The 20,706-nt window shown below is 39.7% G+C and overlaps 1 protein-coding gene across 27 annotated transcripts in view; it reads right to left on the bottom strand.

Annotated features, from left to right (window-relative positions):
- Window positions 1-20,706, bottom strand: part of LOC108004228 (uncharacterized) — a 262,800-nt gene that overhangs the window by 62,944 nt on the left and 179,150 nt on the right. For all 27 annotated transcript variants that reach the window (XR_009832161.1, XM_062082826.1, XM_062082817.1 and 24 more), the window contains one exon: window positions 6,051-6,161. Coding sequence is in view for 26 of the 27 variants with exons in the window: in XM_062082826.1 (XP_061938810.1) it covers window positions 6,051-6,161 (111 nt within the window). In the remaining variant the exon portion in view is untranslated. The remainder of the gene's footprint in view (window positions 1-6,050; window positions 6,162-20,706) is intronic.

Below are 20,706 nucleotides of genomic sequence, written 5' to 3' on the forward strand. Positions count from 1 at the left end.
GGATCCAAGGCCGGGACGGCGTAAATCACCCCGATAGGGAACCGTGTCGCTGCGATTCCGACCAGAAACGAGGAAAACCGGACGACAAAACGGCAGTTCACGCCGGCTCCTAGCCATTCAATTAAGTTTATCTCTGCCCCTTTTCGAAACCGCCGCCGCGCCACGTCCACATATATCAGCCCCCCGGCTCGAATCTTGCAACCTGCCCACGTAGACACCCCTTCAAACGTAGTACCGTTCTCCGTACACGTGTGTACGCAGCTGCACGAAAAAATCTAATCTCGGTCGCTTCACAATAGATCGTGGCAAAGGAGGGATGCTCTCGAAGAAATCTTGCAATGGAGATTCCAATACGTCGAATGTTAATTAACGAGTTTTCTATATTATCTATCGTATACATTTCTTTTTTTGTATAACTTGTTTTTATTGCGTTTAATACGTATTTGTAACTTCTTGAAAAAGTTTTCGTTGAAATAAATATGTAATAAAGTCGTTTATCTTTTTGTAATTCGTAATTTTTAAATTCAATAGCAGTACGAGCAGTAAATATATCCAGAAGAATAATAATTGGATTTGAAATTCTGATGGAACAATGAGAAATTTTTGCTGGTAAAAATAGAAACGAGTACTCGAGGCATTAATTGAAATTACATTTACATTCCTTGCAATTTTTTACTTAAACAACAGCAATTACTTACATTATAGTCATTATGGAACAACTATATATATTCTTGCAATATTTTTTAAAATTATTTAATCCTCTTACAGTTCTCCTTTAAAATTTCCAAATACATAAATATCTTATTACATTTATCGTAGACGTCCTTGTTTAAACTTCTTCTCAAAGTACAACAATTAAGAGATTTTATGCATTTAACAATTATCTTTAACATATGTTTCGTTTAAGAGACATTGGTGAAATAAAAGAAAAAAAAATAAGGAAGGAATCTTTTTTTAAAAAGCACATTCGACCACTTTCCCTCTCGCATTTACAATCCTGGTAGCATGTTCGGTGCAAATGGTTACGTATCTTATCTATCCCCTATACCTTCCAGTTTCTTCCTTTCCATTTCGCCGGTCCATTTCACCGTTCGTAAGTTCATTTTTCCGTGATATCGGCCAGAACTCGTGCGTGAAACGACCATTCGGATCCACTCGAATTTCGAGCTTGTCCATAAACTCGGTTTAAAGCACGAAAACAACAGAGCCAGCCTTTTCGGATAAGGGAAATTTGTTTCCCAACCGGTGTGACCCAATTTTCACGGATATCTACGATCTCAAAGGAAACTTTCCTTCTTTCTTTCTTTATCTTCTTTTTCTTTTCATTCAACGATAACGATCGAGAATAGGCAATCGTGCAAATTTAACTTTTATCTCGATTCGCCTAACTCCTTTTAAGGTTTATTCCTTACATTTTTTCTTTTACATTCCGCTTTGGAAAAATATATATTTAGCAACGTTCTTCGTTTTATTTCTTTATTTTACGTTACAATTGTTCCATAACTTCAATATAAAAAAATATAAACGAATTTCACCGAAACTTCACCGTCAATCCCAATTAAAAAAGTTTAGCTTCGACAACTTTTTCGACTTTTTCCTTCCAACCAAAAGAAATATCAATTCCTACGTTCTCGAAAGTTCAAAAATCTTTCATCCAACTTCTACAACAAATCGACAAAAAAGAAAGGAAAATAATATGATTGGTTTCTCGAACAGAGGAAAGAAAACCGAGGAATCCGTTCTTCCGACGAAAGTCTCGGGCCTTGCGACCAAGTCTACCGTGAAGGCGATTCCGGCTCTTCTTAAAACTCGACCCTCCCTTCCTTACCACTCACTTTCCCTTCCCGTTTCGTTCATCCAGCCGACCCTCGCCCTCAGGTTAATGGAACGCATTGCCACAAACGACGGGAAAGTTAAGGCCGTTTCCGATTGCAAATGGACCGAAGGCAAATCGCACCGGTGACGACGATTCGTCCAATTCGTGGGGGAGAGGATGATGACCTCGAGACACGCAGATACGCGCAGGAAAAAAGATATTCTATTCGAGGTAACGATATTCCAACAACGCGATCGTTCCAATCGTTTGTTCGATTATTTCCTGACCAATATTTTTTATATTTCGTCCCTGTGTGGAAATAATATGGAAACGTTCGAGGTGAAAGTTCTTGGAGAAAGAAAGGGATAGTGGAAGGAGGGGAGTTGTCGAAGATTCAACCTGTTGCCAAGATGTGTAGGTGGAAATTGGAGAAATCGAGAGGGAAACGAGATCTGGAATTCGGTTACCCTTCTTCCTCGTGCCGTTTCGAACAATCTTTTCAGGTATTCGTACGATGTCTATTCAAGCTCTCTTAATTCTTTATTTCTTTTTATTATATTGTTATTGCGTTATATTAAATCAACGTATCGCTGAACAATATTCATAGCGTTATTAAGGTAGAAATTTGAATCTTATCTCGAGAAAAATAAATTGCAATGGATTTCTGTTTCGATCTTGTTATTTTCAGATCCATTCGTTTCATTTTTCGCTCGAAACAATTCGAACGAAGCCAATCTTCGATATCCGTTTCGTAGTTTCGTTTTCAATTAATCCGTGCCGCGTTTTCCTTCTCAAAGGGAAAATATTTCCCTCGTCTCTTAGAGAAGAGAAATATTCGAGTTTAGAAGTGACATTCCGAGAGCTCTTCCAACAGGAAACGGAAGAGAATTCAAAGGAGGAGGTGCAACGCGGTATTTATCTTCGAATAAAATATCGGAGCCAGAGGAAGCACTCTCCGACTCTAGGCGAAAAGCAGAGACGAAGCCTTTCTGTCGCCTTGGAATGAAACCCTCCTCGTTATTGCTTGTTTATTCCGTTGTTTCGCGCGCCACGAATGAGGGGCCGAGGAACGCGTTTCCAGTGAAATGGCACGAGATATCTTTTCGTTTCTCATCCTTCGAAACGAAATATATTTTTTTTTTAATTACAGATTAAGAATTTATAGAAAACGTGATTACACTCGTGAAAAGGAATTTGAATTTTCCACGATCGATTTTGTAAGTAAGGTACAAGTTGGAAAAGTGGAAACGGTCGAGAATTAATTGAATCGCGCAATGTCCGCCCCATTTCCGGAAGCAATTCTAAGAAAAGAGAAAGTTAACAAGAAAAACGAAATTTTCCACGGGAAACTGTGCACATAATTGGCAATATCGTTGCATTAGCATTTCGCTAAAAATTCAGACGAGGCAATGTCAACCGGGATTGTTCTCTCAAGAGCCCTAAGCTCTCACCTGTTCTCCCTTTCAATTCACTTTCACGGGTCGTTTAGTTCGCGAAAAGCGCTCGTCCTAGTCTTTCTTACACATTTTCCTTTTTATAAAGATCTAACGACGGTAGATAATGATAGACATACACATCACGCATGTTTTTGCGTCATTTCGAACAATGAAAAAGTTATTTGAAATTTTTCTAATTAATAATTTATCTTATCGTTGTATTGTATAAAATCGAACAGCTAACATTTAATCGTGAAATTTATACTCTCCGTTATTATTGCATTTGCATTCACGCAAATCAAATTCAATTAACAATTACTGATTAAGTATGATTAAGTATGCAACGATATGCCACGAACTATACCAATCATAATTGCTATTTCTATTTCACGATCACTATATTCTTTCGATTAAACGATGTATAATAGATTTTGGAATATTTTACGTACAAGTATGAGGGGGTGTAAGTTTAATGAAGAAACGTAGAATTATTATCGAATGATATTTCCATCGGGCCCCTCGCAATCTCCTAAACAATTTTATCTCCTGTATTCGTTACAAATAACAGGCTATTTCCTCGACAACCACTTGGAACATGGTACGCGTGTTGCTCGAATGGCGTTGAAACGAGTTTTGGCAACCCTTTCCTTATCGAACGGTGCGCGCCATGTGGCGCGAAACAACATTTGAAAATTGTAGGGCAACACATCGAGATGATTGAACGATGAAATTTGACGAGAGGGGAAGAAGGAAGGGAAAAGGGAGGCGTATTCTTTGACAATGGGAAATTGAATAACGGAGAAAAAGGAAAAGAATGCCATTTCTTTTCTTCGAGGGAGGATTAAATATCCGAGAGAAAGTTTGAAACGCGAAATTATCTCGAAAAGCGATGCGAGGAAAGTTTGAAGGGATTTGGACATTGGGTGAAAATTGTCCTAAGAATTTTTCACGTTCCAACGCCACGAAGGCTGGGCAAAAATTCAAATAACTCGGATGAAATTTCCCTTCAAGTTGCGGGTAACTCTCTTCCCAACAGTTACCAGAGAACACCTTCTTAAACTTCTTCCTCTTTCTTCCTCTTATATTTACAAGAACGGGATAAAGGACTCGGAGACGAATAGGCGGAAAGGATAATCGGAGAAAGAAAAGAGAAAAGAAAAGAAAAATAAAATAAAATAAAATTCGACTGTGAAACTTGGTCCGGAAATGACTTCGAATCTCATACTTTTGCTTCAACTTTCCTCTCTTTGAATAAGATTTTTATTCCCCGTTACATTTACGATTTCTCTGGCTCGATCTCAAATCCTCGAAAAACAATCCTTCCCTCAAAAACTCGATCGAATCTCCACACTCGAACGGCGACCAATGTTTTTGTTTTTTAGAGAAATCTTCGCGACGAATATTCCCTCTCTCGTTTCTTCGACCGATCGCAACCAACTTGCGCAAACTTGGGAAAATTTACACTTCCTTCCATCAATCCCCTGGGACAAAAAGTGGCGGAAAGCATCGATAGGAAATAAATAATTTTAACGCGTCTGGATCAGTCTCGAGCGTAGGAGAAACAACAAATCATGCTAGATTACTCTCGGCCGGTGTATTTCCGAATTTTTCCACTCGTTACCCCCGTTTGTTTTTGTCACGATGGTTTATAGGGCCGTCGAAAGGGGGGAAGAAGGGTGGGCATGTCAGGAACAGGGCGAACAAGATCCCGTCGTGTATCATTCCGCTTCAGACGAAGCAATTTCGACCACAATTTCGAATGTGAGCAACTCGGAGGACCGCGAACGGATTAAAAGGGAGTATAAGGGATTATCTGGGATCTGGTTGAGAATTTATGCGTCTTCGTAAGACGGTGCTTCTCCATACCCCGGAAATCGTAAAGGATTTCGCCAGGATCTTGGTTCCAGGTTCGCAATTTTCCTCTCTTCGTGTCCTCTCCTTTTCGGTTTAAAAGAGTTTCGAAAGTTTCGAGAGAGACGTGGAGACGAACAAACATGATTATGACTCCGGATCCAGTTCGCGATATTTTACGTTTGAATTTTAATCGTAACGTATCGATTTCCTTTTTGCTAGGGAAAACGTAATAATTTATATAATTGTAATTTAACTTTTAGATTTAATCAGAGGAATCGAGGTTGTATATAATTCCATTAAAATGAATTATCATTCGACTTTGTTATAAAAATTCCGTGATGTAGGAATCAAGAGGCGTATTGTGGTCATAAATTATCGGGTACATTCGCAGTTAGATTCTCGCGTATCGCGAAATAACTGGTCTCTCGGATAATCCGCGGAATGGCGCGAGATAATTCAGTGGATAATTCCCAGACGGAAGTGATTACAGGCGTTGGAAGGCGACATCGAAATGATACAACACATATTGCAATGGTGAGATTACGAGAAACTTCTCGTTATCTGATATAAACTGGCGAGACTGGCGTCAAGTGCAACATGCTTGAAAAACCAACATCCTTTTCCTCGATTTTTACGATTCGTTCAATGGACATTTCTTTCAACCGGTTTAATTCTATTTATTTATTTTTTTATAGATAATTCTTCGAATAGTTTATCTCGCGAACAATTGCACTTTATCTAATCACCATCGTTACGACGAATCAAAAGTGAAATCTAATTAAATTGAATTCAATCGCGAAATCGAAATCAATAATTCGTTTATAATATATTCCACGTTGATGATATTAGTCACGCACCATGTTTCATAGCTACTATGCGTACCGATGATATTCGATAACAATAACCCGATTAATTGAAACGGAAGTCACGTTTATTTGACTCACCTTGTTGATCTGTCGTTGGAGCTTCGTGATCGTCGCCCGATCTCGTTGCGCAGCAATACGTTCCGCTTGCAGTGCCTGTTCCAATTCCTGCACCCGCTCTTCCAGACTCTCCTGAAACACAAAACGATTTTTCGTAAGTAACTGCTCTGATATCTCGATAAATATTGCGATATAATTGCAATTCAGGAATTTCTACTATAAGTATACCCTCACAATCTTTTACTATGCCCTACTGAAGTAACAATAATAACGACGAAATATCGCTAGACTTTGATAAAATTTGCAACATTTCTTGTAAAGAAAAAGGGAAAAAATCGTGTTTCTGAATCGAATACCAATGTATACCTTGAATTCAGGATGTCGAATTGGCCGTCCGCGTGCTCGTAATCTCCAAGTACACGTAGAGTGCACGATCTCTGGAGGAACTTTAAAGCCCCTGTTAAGGCAGCTTAAAACTCGAGCAACAGGAATTACGGGAAAGGATATCCCGTTGAAAGTTGCAGGGAAAGTTTCCACTTCCGTTGCGTTTGCGGCCGCGAAAGTTAATTGAGAAACGGTCGACCGTAAGCTTTCCGATCTATGCGCGATTCCGATCCGATCGCTGGCTAACCGCCGTTTCCACGGCTTCCCGTTAAAATTAATTTCGACTGCCAGCGAGAATATTTCCGATACGATTTCCGAATTTAATTCATTCTTTCACCGGTCACGAATTGCGCATTTCTTCTTTTTATCCGCCGACAATAATTCCAATTACTTGAAACCGATTCTCTTTAAACCGATTGGTAAGATTCGTTCAATCAGAGAGTTCCAAGTTTCACGAATGGAATAACACACCCGTCTCCACGAAAAATTCCATCGTTAAAAGAGCACCACCTCGAGGAACCTCTCCAACCTCCCCTTTTCACTTTTCGTCCCGGTAACCCCTCAACTTAAAGCGCGATAATAACACCCTTCCCCGGCTTAATTTAGCCGGGCACGAGCGGGTATTTCCGATTATCAAAAGCGCTCGTTCAGCCGCGCGGAATGCTAATGAGCGGGCTTAGAGTGGTGTTGGTCGCGATTTGACCATAAGTATCGGTGCGATCCATTAGATTGGAGGCGACGCCGACGGTTCAGGGGTCCTCGAGAGCCCGGCCAACGACGACGTTTCTCGCGCCCACGCGGCGCGAGGGATGATTCGTATGCGGGTGCACGTAGCTGCAATTCACCCTTTCTCCTCCATCCACCCTTCTTCCACGTCCACGTTTCACCACCTCCCTCCTCTCCCGCTTGGCTATTGTTTGTCGCGAGCCAACCAAATTATACCGGGTGTGCCTTTCCGCCCGTGCGTAAAAAGTTTCGTTCAGTGAGAATTTTTTTCTTTTTTTTTGCGACGCGACGAGGGAGATGAAGAGGAGAAAAGAAGGGGAGGCGGAAGTGGCGAAGTTGTTGGTATTATTGGTATTATTGGTGGCTCGATGAGATTTGGAAAAATTTTTATACGAAGGAGACGTAAACCTGGATGTTGTAATTTTTCTCGCATTATTCTCTCCGTTTTCACTTCTTTGTATTGTCACGGGTTCGTGAGAATATCGGAGATAAATTTTATCCTACTTTCCTTGGAATTTTGTATCTGTTTCGATGTCAGGGTTAAATCGTGGAAAATTCTTGAGCAAAAATTCTAATAACAACGATTAATTGTGTTTATTAATAAATGAAGGTTATTAAAAATCGTATTTGGATAAAAGTGGGATTAAATTGAAAAGAAAAAGAAAATACGAACGAATTTCGGTCATCTCGAGATTACTTCGTAATACACCCTATATAAACGGGCGAGGGGTGGATTTTCTTCACGGATTCGGCGTATACTTGTAAATCCGTATTAAAGGGTTTCCAGAATGACCAGCAGTTGACATTATCGGGAAAGTATTGGTTTCCATTGGATTTATGGCGCGTACTATGCCGTGAATAATTATGAGTCGGAAAGGGCAGAACAAACAAGAAAAGATTTAAGGCTCGGCCAACCCTCGCTGTAATTTTTGTCTGGTTTCGTTCTGCTTGTGTATTTCGTTCCCGAATTTCCCCTTCGTAATGCTCGATACTTTATCCTACCCTCTATTAATGCGTTAAATAAAATAGCCGAGCGTTAATTGGCTATTTCACACTTATATATATATGTATTATTTCGTGTATCTAAGTCGATATATTTCTATTAAATTAATATTACCATGTTAATCATCAAAAAATCCAATTCTACGTAAGATCACAATGAATATATAATTACTTGGAAATTGATCACTTTTCCACTATATACGAAGAAATATATAAATTACAAGCCACCACCATCCTTACCACCCACAATATCCCCAACGGTATATCTTTACAGGAAAGAAAGATCATCTTTCACCTTGCCTATTCATTCGACGTTGCAAAGATGTTGCAATTATAACAAGCCTCGACTGGCCCTTGTCTCTTCACCCTCCACGAAAGGGCGTCATCGTGAGCACACCACATTGGAAGACCCATAGAATTAGTACAGGGACTTCCGGACCGTCATTTAAACTACAGAACCGCGGCGATGAGGCCACTCTATATGCAGAGATTCCGTTAAATTGCAAACGGCCATTTTTCAAGATTGGAGGGAGAGGGAGAGTCAAAGGGAAGCGAGGGTAAGTAATCGCTCGGTTAATTCGATCTTGGGAACGTTTACGAGACGACAACAGCTTGTCTCCATTTTCTTATACCCTGGATCATCCTCTTTCCGGGGATAAATTCGAATCAATTTATTCGAAAAGAATTCGAAGAGGATTACCGTGGACGATGTTGTTGAAGGAGATCGATAATGGATCATCGTCAATCTCGTGCGACGAAAGTAAAATTGTAGAATTATATTCAAACTCCGACGATAATAATAAATTCTCAACAACGAAAGTAATTTGTATCTATCGACCTCGGTCAGGAATGAGAGTGAAAAATAATAGAAAATGGAATGAGATTTCGATGAAGGGTGGAATAAAGCGAGTAGAGGAAGGAGGAATGGGTGCTGCGTTCCAAGTTTCACACCTTTGGTCGAAATTGAACCGTCGCGTCAACATCAGACGACGACAAAGGAGCGTCGCGACGTCGACGCAAATTTCCTCCACGCTCGTGCGTCGTCGCTTTGGACGAGGCTACTACGCACACACACCCTCCTCTTCTCTTTTCCTCTTTCCTCTCGCGAAACGATCGTAATTTCGACTAACAGCTGCTCGCCCCGACGCCTCAACGAGACACGAAACACCCTTAAATCAAGATCTTGCCTAAACACGACCGTTTCAATAGTTCGTTCTCGTTCTAGAAATAGACGACACGACTCTTCCGCGCGTATCAAATTCGCCTTATGTTACAACAACCCCGTGAAAATCGTGAGGGGTCCTCGATTACTGGTTAAAGATGAACCAGTTTATTAGGACGGAACGAAATATTTCAAATTATCTCGCTTTACAACAGTTTCTCTTCTCGATTCGTTTTCGGGAAAACACTCGTCGCTACACGAATATGCGTCACTTGGAATTTGTAAAAGAAATTGAATCACGAGTAAAGGTTTCGTTATTCGATGATTATTTTTCAATAACGAATATCAAGAAAATAATTTATAATACTTTTCACCGAGCTCGAACGATTATCGCGAGGGCTATCAAGGAAGGGATTTTCGCTCCTCGATATTCCATTGAATTCCATTAAAATTCTCCTTTCGACTCTGATTAATCGCAACTCGCGAGAATGAGAATGGTGTGTTCATCGCAGAGGGAGATTTAATAGACTTTCAACGCGCGAAATATGATAGCGCACGGATCAAGGATGTCCTTCGGAGAAACGGGAGCCACTTATTCGAAAGGGAATTACCCCGAAAGACGACAACGGAGCTCTCCTCTTTGGTGTCGGAATACTTTGGTGAAACATTCGCGTTCTCTGAACGCGGACGGCTCAGGTTAACCCCCTTCCAACCCCTTTCCAAACCCCTCTCCTCCTCCTCCTCCTCCCCGTTCCGATGCAAAGGCGATGCTCGACCCGCGTCTCTTCCTTCAAAACGGGTTACCCATAAATCTGAATGAACTCGAGAGGATTTACGGATCATTTATACACGTTGCTGGAAACGTTGGGAAGATTAACTCGCGAAATGAAACGTGGAGATACGACGCGGCAGATTTGTGGCGTGGGAAATATCGAGTTTGTTTAATTGGAAGGATTTCACGAGCTGCTTACTGATTTATCGCGAGATTCGGGTGATCGATCGACCGCGATTTTCACGCACATTTTTCTCCAGAAATAAATTTATAATTGCCAATTTAATCTTGAAATATTTATAATCAGATTCGAGAAATATCGATCGGTCTCGACGGTAAAAAACAAAATGATAGCAAATATATATATGTACGCATCCACAAATAGAATATGCTATATTCAAAAAAATCCAGTCTAAGCAATCCAATCGACAAACCCAGTTTTCACCTAATTGAAACGAACATACGGTTACATCCGATTTACAAATGGTCCCCATCGTCCGCGCCATCGATCCTAAGCTTTCTCCCGAATGAATTACAAGCCGAATGCCGTCAGATGCGATCCCGTGAAATCAAAGCGACGCGCGTATACGTCGGCGACACGTGTTTTTAATTTCCGCGTGGAAACGCTCCAAAGGCGGACCCCAAAGCGGCGAGGAAAGGCCACCCATCCCTACCTCCTGCTACGGGAAAGTATGGAAAGCTCGTTCCATTCGTGCCTGTTAATGAAAATCGAACGATCAAGAGAGCGGGGGGAAGAAGGCAGAGTCCCTTTGACTCGCGCGCAAAGCGTCAGAAATCGAAAAAAATTACCGTGAAACGCGTTTAACGCACGCCAATCCCGGATAAAGTATTCCTCCTCTCCCCTTTCGATGCATTTTCAACTTCGCGTCGATCAAAAGTTTCCAATGCACAGCTAATCGAAACATCGCGAGAACGTACGAAGAAGCAGTTTTTGAAGTGCTATTTCTTGGATGAAATTGAAAATCCAGATTGCTCTTTCAATCAAGGTTTTTACCGCGAATCATGTTCAAATAAAAAATTGCATCAATTGACTTCTGAACCATAAAGTATTAGGATTTATATCATTGTTAAAAAAATTCATCTCTAAAAGATGCAATGTACCAGAGTGCATCATCCACTTTAATCCTAACGTTTCTTAAACCGCATCAATTACAACCGCAAATTCGTTTTCTCCCTTCATCTCCATAAACTCGAAAGAAAAGTTTTGCCAGCTCATCAACAAGAATTACTTTCCTCCGCAAAGAAAGCCTTTTCATTAATCGTAATTCAGTTACGAGTGGCGCGAAAGCGAGGCGAACGGTAACGAATCGTCGTTATAAATATCGCGTAGGATAAACCTTGGTCCTGGAACCGAGCAACGCCATTTTCTTTCCTCCGGTATCCGGGATCCAAGAAATATTCCGCGAGTATGCCGGTAAATTATAGCAACGTGTCAACCTGGCGATAATAAATCCCCGTGTACACGTTAAAACGCCAAGCGACGAGCATTAAAAGTTAACCGTAGAATCTCGAATCGAGCTATCGGTATTCCGGATTCCTTTGATACCGTAATCGCGGCAATTATCGTTCGTTTCTCGCCCCCCTTTGTTCGTTCCAATAGTTTGACGTTTCAGAATTTGCAGAGAGAGGAATTTATCGAGCCCAATTTTTCTAGGAGACGAGAGATTTTGATCGCAATCGCATTTAAATTATCGAGCAACTTCCTCTCGATCTACGATTCTAATTTTGAAACGTAAATCTATATATATATATAACGAAAGAAGATCCAAGTCCATCTTTTTTGATTCGTTCATCTGATACGCGATGTGAAAAGAAAGAAAAAAGGAGAAGAAAATTGCAAATCTCGAAGCATCTAATTCTCTTTGAGACTGCGAGACTGGTCAAAGGGTTACGATATATACAACGGATCCAATAACGGATCCTGAACGGATACGTTAACGTTAATTATCTGTAACGCGGATCGAACACGATTATTACGATCACGTTATCGTTGCATCGTGCAAATGGAATGCTGAACCCTGCCAATTGCCTCATAACCATATCGACGTGCAGTGCCAGCGATCGCTCTCTACAGAACAATGCGATATCACGGGTATTATTATTTAAAGCAAACCGGAAGAGTCGTCGCATTAATATTAATCACCACCTCGCGCATTATTATCTTTCTTATCTTGCTTCTCCGTGGTGAAATGACTCTATTAAAAAAAAGAAACGAGAAGGAATAGAAAGTAGGTAAAGGAATTTGTTTCTCTTTTTTGTCCTATTATCAGTTTTTTACATTCTACAATAATAATTGTAAAAATGAAATAATAAAGCAATTTTTCTCCATTCTATTTTTACTCGTCGTTGAAATCATCGATCGAGTTTGCGTCGCACAAAAAAATTCAAAGAAGAAGAAGAGGAAGAAGAGGAGGAAGAAGAAGAATATTTGTCAAAGAGTTATCGACTGGCGTTGAATAATAATTGAAACAAGAGAAACGTTCGTTCGGCGCACGAGGAACGCGTCTGTTCCAAATTTACTCGAAATGCAGCCAAGTTAGTCGACGCGTCCCTAAAACGTACACGTGCTCCACATGCACGCCCAGCTCGTTTGCATGTAAACTATTTGCAAGAGCGAGTAACGGCCGGCGTGCACGTCAACCGAAATGCAACATGTGCTCGTCGTTCTGTCGTCCCGCCCCAAGAACATTCGAATCGCTTCACAAAGTAGCTAAATTGCCGCTTAAACTGTGCGCAAGTTACTTAGATGGAATTTGCCAAATGTAAATCTCGATATACAGTCGTGCCATCTCGTTATATACAGTTGATCGTCTCTCTAAATCCATATCGCGCTACGATACTACGCTGAAACTACTTAGCGTTGCAAGATTTCATTCTTCCTCTTAACTTTCCTATTTCTTATAGTTGACTATACAATGGAACAATACAGAATTATTTAATTGAAAATGATAATAAATCGATAATATTTGTGTTAGTTGAAAAGTTCCAATATATTCACGAAATACGATTCTTCAAAAACTTGAAACTACGTGCAAGTATATTATATATGCTTCCTTTATTTCTTAAAAATAAACCTCTGGAAACCCTCCGCCATTACCGGTCGAATACGATACCATTACCAGTAAAATCAAAGGCAGGGATTAGCTGATTAGCCAATTTAACGAAGATCACGGGCGAGGAGAGGCCGTATTCGTTGGACAGGTCGATCGTTTCGAGTCGACCATCCAAATCCTCTTTGCCGTTTTCCACGCGGCCTCGTAACTTTGATCCTGATTAGCTTGTCCCCTCTTTTCGAGTAACGAGAGTGCTTTCGGGGTTCCATCGTTGCTACATCGTTTTCCACGAGAAGAAACCGTGTCTCGTGTATGTTCTCGCGTCCAGCCGAGCTTTCAGGGACCGATAATTAGGTGGGTGAAAAAAGAAGAAAGAGGAAGACGAGACGAATCAAGTGGAAAACAATGTACTTCAAAGACACCTTTGTAGCTCGTTAATAGTCTTTGTACCGTTCGATCGATTTCTTCTTGTTATGCAGGGATAAAGTAATATCGGAAATACTTTTGTCGTGAAGATGCAGCAAGTTCGGGGATTGTTAACCCTGCTTACATGAAAGATTAAAAAACTTTTGCAAATGATACAAATTATGGATAAAAGACTTTTTTTTCCCTCGCAATTTGTAGAACTTGTTTTCGTTAAACTTTTCACAACGAAATTAATTAAAGAATAAATGTATACGTATACTTCGATCCTTGAAAGATTTTAAACCGCAATATAAAAATTTTCGTTCGAATAGAAACTTTTTCATCTTCAAAAAAAAAAAAAATTCAACGAAACATTCGAAATGATAAGATCTCTTTATAGCTCGATTAATTTCGATATATATATATATATATATATATATATATATATACGTATAAAGTCGAGATTGACGATAGCAGAAGTGAAAAGTGGCGACGAGTTGGAGGCTCGAGCATCGTATTAAGTTTCACGGAATATCTCGAGGGCTTTCGCGAGTTTGGCATACTGAAGGCGGGGCGGGTTGAAGGAAAATTATGCGAGAAATATGTACAACACGCCCTTGCATATTGACCGTCGAGCTAGAAAACCCGCTTTTCTTGCAAATACTCGGCTTTCGCTGCGCCCGAAGTCATCCTTGTTCATCCCGTCGACGACATCGTCGTCTGCAGACTTTTGAAACTGTTGATGCGTTAATGCAAACGCGCCACCGTTTCTTTTGGAAGATTGTGATGCGATTCTTGAATTAAAATGGAAACGAAACGTGGAATAAATAATTCCTTTGTTTGTTTTTTTAAATTCTTATCATGCAAAAGAAATATTTGGGGGAAAATTAATTGGAATGTTGCGAGGATCGAAACGGAAGAAAGAATCTCAATTATAATATATAATAAAAAAGCTTCGAATCTCAATTATACATCTTTCTCTCGGCAAAATAAATACAAAATAATTTCTAACATTTTCGCAACTGTTCAGAACAAAAATTAATAAAAGCACGACCAGTGTGTCGCGTTCGAGACAATCGACGAGGAGGAGAGGGGGTGGAAAGACGAGAGGGGACAACAGAAGGCTGAAGTGGCATTCGCGACAAGCTCCTTCGATTTTCTGTTAAAAGTACGGGGCGAAATCGTCTTGGAGGGCCGTTATACGGGCTAGGAGAGTCAGCAGAATGCAAAGGGGGTCAACGAACGAATCGTCCATGCATGATTTTTCCACGAGTGCTCTCCATTATCCGGTGAACGCTTGGAATTCGTCTACCAACCGCATAAATCTCCATCTGCTTAAAAGCATCGGGGGGTACGCACAAAGAGCGGGCGGAAGTCGCGGCGAATTTGTCGGAGAATCGGTGGATCATTGGCCGTCATCGTTCCACGAATAATTCTCTTTACAGTGGACCCCTTTTCCTCCCTGAAATCCACCGTTTCTTCGTTCAGCATTAAATACATTTTCTTCCTCCTCTGTGAATTTTGATACAATTTCGCTGTAATTGAGAACAAAGAATCGAGATCTTTATAAATTTATATTTTCGTTATTCTCGTTGATTGTATTTTAGATAGAATTCTAATGCGAAAAGAAGAATAGAATAGAAATTAAAAGAAGCGTAAAAAAAATTGTACTGTGTCAGAAATTAATTACGCAGCTGGAATGCTACCATAAGTAAAGAAAAAAGCGACAAAAATAGTACTGAAAAAAAGAGAGAAAGAGAGAGAAAAAATTGGTATACAAAATCCGCTTCGCGCGATTCAACGTCGTCTTTCTTTCACCACCGAGAGGACTTTATTACCGTGCTCTGCAAACAGACGTTCTTGGGGGCGTAATAAAGTTAAGAGGGTACCCCGTTCAGGACGAACGAGGCAAAGCAGAAATCGTGGACTAAGTCGGAACCGCAAAAGTTCAAATTGATTTTGCAAAACCGCGGTCCGTTTTATGCAAATTCCAACGACACGAGACACCTCTCCTCGGGTGGAGGGTGTTTTCACGGTCCTCCGGCTTCTCCGTTTCGTGGCCGCTGGCTGAATTATGACCGTGATTTCCGGCGAGATGGACCTTCCGGCCTGGCAGAAGTCCAGTACTTGGCGAAAGTACGCGGATAAATCAAAAGCGGCTCTTTCTTTTTTATTTTTTTCTATTTTTTTATTTTTTTTTTTTATTTTCTCCCTCGTGCTACGCCAAGGCGTTAGTTTATTGCCATGTAAATCATCCGCGGAATAGGAAAAGGCGCGTCGATCGAGAAATACGCGCCGCTGTTCGTCATCGTCTTTCGCAATCAGATCAATAAATATTTCCAGTGCGCGTTTTTCCAAGATAATAATAATTATAACACGCTATATCTCTTTTTTAAAGATGGAAAAAGATGAAAGAAATTAGCAAGAGATTTTGGAAATTCCTTGATCCGTAAATTCGTGTCAACTTTTTCTCTTAACAATTCTCGTACGAGTTGTTGTTCTTTGAATAATTTTCAAGTATCAAAGCAATATTTTAAAAATAAAAGCACTCGTCGTTTCCAAGATCTCTGTCTATCAAAGAAATATCTTTTTAAATCATAACAATTTATCTTAAACGCTCTTAATTGTTCTATTTTCGTTCAATATATATATATTTTTTATAAAATTTTTTAGACGCGCATATAATTTCAACGCCGCGCAAGAAAACTATCTCCTTTTTGCTCGAATTCCGGACTCACTCCATAGGTGGTCTTCTCCCATGTTCGCGGCGTGTAGGGATTCTTACATAGACACGTTCAACCTGTGTTATATTGCATTTTATTACCCCACCGTATACTTGGCAGAAGTAATAGTGCGAAATTTATAGGCACGGGCCTTATAACGTTCCTTTCCATCCTCTAACCTATATCGACACGTTGTTATCTTCACTTACTACTATACCCTGGCCGGATTTCATTTCGGTTATTTATGAAACTCGACTTCTCTCGCCGTTATTTCGTTACAACATACCACCCGCTCGATTATTATCACGAGAATAACGTCAACATACCTTTTATCTTTTATTCGGATTTCTATTCAATTCTTAATCAACAAAGAATTTTGAACTTCAATTCATCTTAAAATTTGTTGTCCTTGCAATTTATTTTTATAATATTTCTTCCTAGTAGATTTAAATAAATCGGCGTAAAAAAAGAAAGAAAAGAGAAAACTAAGAGAAACTTGATTAAATTCACAATTAACTTTATTACAACTCCAAGAAAACCTGCTAATACCTCAACAATCGTTAACGTTTTAACGGCACCACCCACGCAACGCGATAAAACGTAAGCATTTCGCCCGATTTCATAAAGCGAGACCATAATCTCGAGAACAATTTTCCTTTGGTGAGGGAAGAGAAAGAGAAAGAGAGAAAGAGAAGAGAAGCAATTCGACGCGGTCAACATCGCGAAACCTCGTGGTATTTGTTTGGCGAAACCATGGAAATCCATGTCTGCATCGTAAACGTTGGCTTTACTCGCATGGAATGTATATCAACCCTTTCCAACCGTGTTTTCCCTTTATAAGAAAGTCGCGGGAAGCCTTGGAACCATCCCAGAGAGAGAGAGAGATCCAATCCTCGGATGGAGGGTGCCGAAATTGAGAAACAGGGGTGAAAGATGGAAGAAGGGAGAGAAGAAGAGGAAGGAGGAAAAAGAAAAAGAAAGAAAAGAGAAGTGGAGGAGATAGTGATTGGAGAGAGAAATAGGAGAAGGAGGGAATCGTTGGAGGAGTGGAATGGAGAAGAAGCAGCATACGGTAGGACGTGGACGATGACGTAAAGCATGCTTAGCGAGCGGAATGCGGGATACAGAACGGAAATGAAGAATTATTGCGGGAAGAAGAGGTTGAAAAATTTATTCCGCGAGGAATATGATTTATGGGATTCCGTAGGAGTGAAAGAATCGCAAGGGGAATAATTTAGTTCGGGGAATTGTAGTTTTTGTAGTTCCAAGTTTGAGACGTTTCGTTGAGAAGTTTTTGTGTAGTTGTGAAATTTGAGATATCGAGAAAGTGACGTTTAAAGGTATACAATAATAATTATATAATTATGAAGAAATAATTTTTGACTCGATCGAAAGAACATTCATTGCGAAGAATTATTCTTGAGCGCGTTATTCTTAAAAGACGCAGGGTATTTCCGTTTTCTTCAAAGCGAATTCCAGGACAAAAAAAGGACTGCTTTTATTCGTGGAAACAAAACACCAGTCCTCCAGAAGTCGTACTGTCAATATAAAATAGAGTTTTTGCAGGAATACAGGATATTGGACTTATTATTATCGTTGATTTGCTCGCAAAGATGAATAAAATGTCCACGTTTTTGTCTTTCTCCACCGTGTATTCGAGACTTCTATATAGGGTTGAACGGAGTACAATAAAACGCAGATGCCAAATTCAAGAGAGCCACTTTCGCCGATCTTTATTTTCCTGTTTCGTCTCTTTGTTCCTAGACTCCTCTTTCTTTTTTATTTTTCTTCCTTTTACTGCTTCGTTTCTCCCTCGAATTTCATCATTCAAACTTAATAAGGGAGCAACGTCTCCAATAATCCACTCGAAGCTTAACAATATAACTCTCTCCAAATATTTTTCGAATTATCATTTTCTTTCTTCACTATCGTCCCTTAAAAAAAATCCATAAAAAAAGGAACCTTCAAGTTTTGCTTAAATATTTTCCAAACTATTATTTTCATTCCTGTTACCAAAATGATTATTATTCTCTGAAAATCTCAAAAAAAAAAAAAAAAAAGGAATCGCCAAGCTTGTAATATCTCAAGGGAAAATACGCGTATAATAGTCTCTTCATCGTCGTTCTTCCCACAAAACCCTGTGGATTGAACGCGAGCTGGCATCGAGAGTCCCTTCTCAACAGACACTTTCCTCTCTTAAAGGAGCTCCATACCTATTCCAGAGGGAATCGATCCTCGAGAAAGGACGAAACGTCTGAAACGGAAAGGAGACAAACGGAAGGAAGCGCGGAAGTGGAGATTAGAGAACGATGGTGGTAGCAAAGCGTGGCAAAGCAAAAATCCTCCTCGTTACCCTTCCTCCTCTTCTTCCACGCTGAATGTTTTAATTCACGTCCCTTTCACGCGATATCGAATTCCATTTCCACGATAATTTTCTTCGGATCCGAGTTGTCATGTTTTAAGACGAAGGAAGGACAATTGATCGAGAGAATTCCAAGTTTTAAATTATTATCGAGATCGTCTTTTGTTTCGTTTCTGGCTAATTATTTAGTACTTTAAGGAGGGAGGATCGATCGTCATTCGTCGTTGGAAAATCGGATTTTTTCACTTGGAAAGTTGATCGAATTGCTTTGTTTCGCGAGGGACGAAGATTTGAGAAGCTCTAACGTTTTAATTGTAATAATTGTGATATATATATATATATATAAATTAAAAGAGAATTTTTTGTTTTATGAAGAAGTAAAGTACGTATCTATATCGACAGTTATTTTATTATCCTTCCTCGAGACGTTGTCCTAAAAATATACATCTTACACAAGTAGATGGAGTCGAAAGTCGGTGGAAACGGACGGGCCATTAACTAAATCAACATTTACTCGTCTTATTTTTATATCAGAAAATGGAGACCATGTTCTTAACGAATCGTCGAGCGTTCGTCAAGCACGTTTTCTATATAGGAAACTGATACGATTTATTCGACTGAAACTGCCGAAGTACTTCGCCCCTACTATTCTCGAAACGAAAATTAAAAACCAAATGGTGCGAACAATTTTATACATTTAAGAAACAATCTCGAACGACTAACAATCTCATCATGAGATAACAGCGTCCACGACAGGTCCATTAACGATTAATCGTTTAAAAGCTTCTTGCCTCGACGTAATCTTAACGAACGCTTTAATCAATTCAGCTAAACGAGTTACAAGTTTCTTAAGAGCTTCGTGTCCTTTCTTATTCACAATAACGCGAGTTTAACACCCCTCCTAAGATTATTTTAAAAATCTCTCTCTCTCTCTCCTTTCCTTTTTTCCCTCCCCTTGAAATTTCATTCCAACATTTTGATTCCGATATTTTTTTTCAAATTTCCTCCTTAGGATTTTTCTCAAATCCTTCCTCTTCTTCTTAAAAAATTTCCTTAAAAATTTCACGTCGCTTCGAGAAACTTTACATAAAATCCTTTTATAATATATCCTCCTGGAAAGTTTTTTCTTTTAAAAATTTTCCTCCTATCCTTGGACAATTTTCATTTAAAAAATCTTATTTTTTTTCGCGATAAATCGTGGACAGGTCGATCACGATTTACCAGCCATCCGATCGGCGACGCGCTCGTGTATCCATCAGTGATTACCACGCGAACATATCCAAAGCAATAAAAAGATCTGGCGTTCGATTTATAGCGGCGAAAGTGGCGTTTTATTGGCGCTATCGATCTCTCCGATCCCGGAGATTCCCTCCACGACTGTTCTGCGTCGCTGATACCCGTCGAAATAAGAGGGATTCGGTGTACCAGGTGTCGCGGATAAACTGACAACAGTGAAATATAGTGTGCACGCTCGTTTAACTGTACTCGTATAACTGTAGATAATTTATCTTTTTGCTTTGATTTCATTTTTCTTTTTTTCTTCCTTCCCTCTTCCTCCGTAGCTCGATGTTTATACAGATGGTGATACGTTATCGCCTTACCGAGTGTCTGTGCATTTTATTTGCGTATGTTTATTTCTAGAGAGTTGATGCACACCAACTTCTACGAGAGTAATTCACTTTATATATTTATAAACTGATATTTCGGAAAGTAAACTTTTCCAAACTTTTATTGCATTCCTCGATTTTCATATTGTGCCGAATATAATGGGAAAATAATATAAAATTATATTGTAATTTCATTAATCGAAATATTTGTTCAAAAAAATCGGAATTATTTAAATTAAAATGAAAATTAGAATTTGAAAAATTTCTTCGATGTGCGATAATAACAATTATAACAATAATTATTCTAAATAATTGGCTTGGATGACGCAAGAGTCAAACATTGGAAAGGATTCGTGCAACTTTAAGATCGAAGTCTGGCGGAGAATGAAGAACAATGAGGGTTGAAAGATGAACGTAGCACGAGGGGATAGAAAGAGAGAAAGAGAGAGCGGTTTAGGGC

This window comes from Apis cerana, linkage group LG12 (assembly GCF_029169275.1).
Source record: "Apis cerana isolate GH-2021 linkage group LG12, AcerK_1.0, whole genome shotgun sequence".
In the NCBI taxonomy this organism is placed as follows: domain Eukaryota; kingdom Metazoa; phylum Arthropoda; class Insecta; order Hymenoptera; family Apidae; genus Apis; species Apis cerana.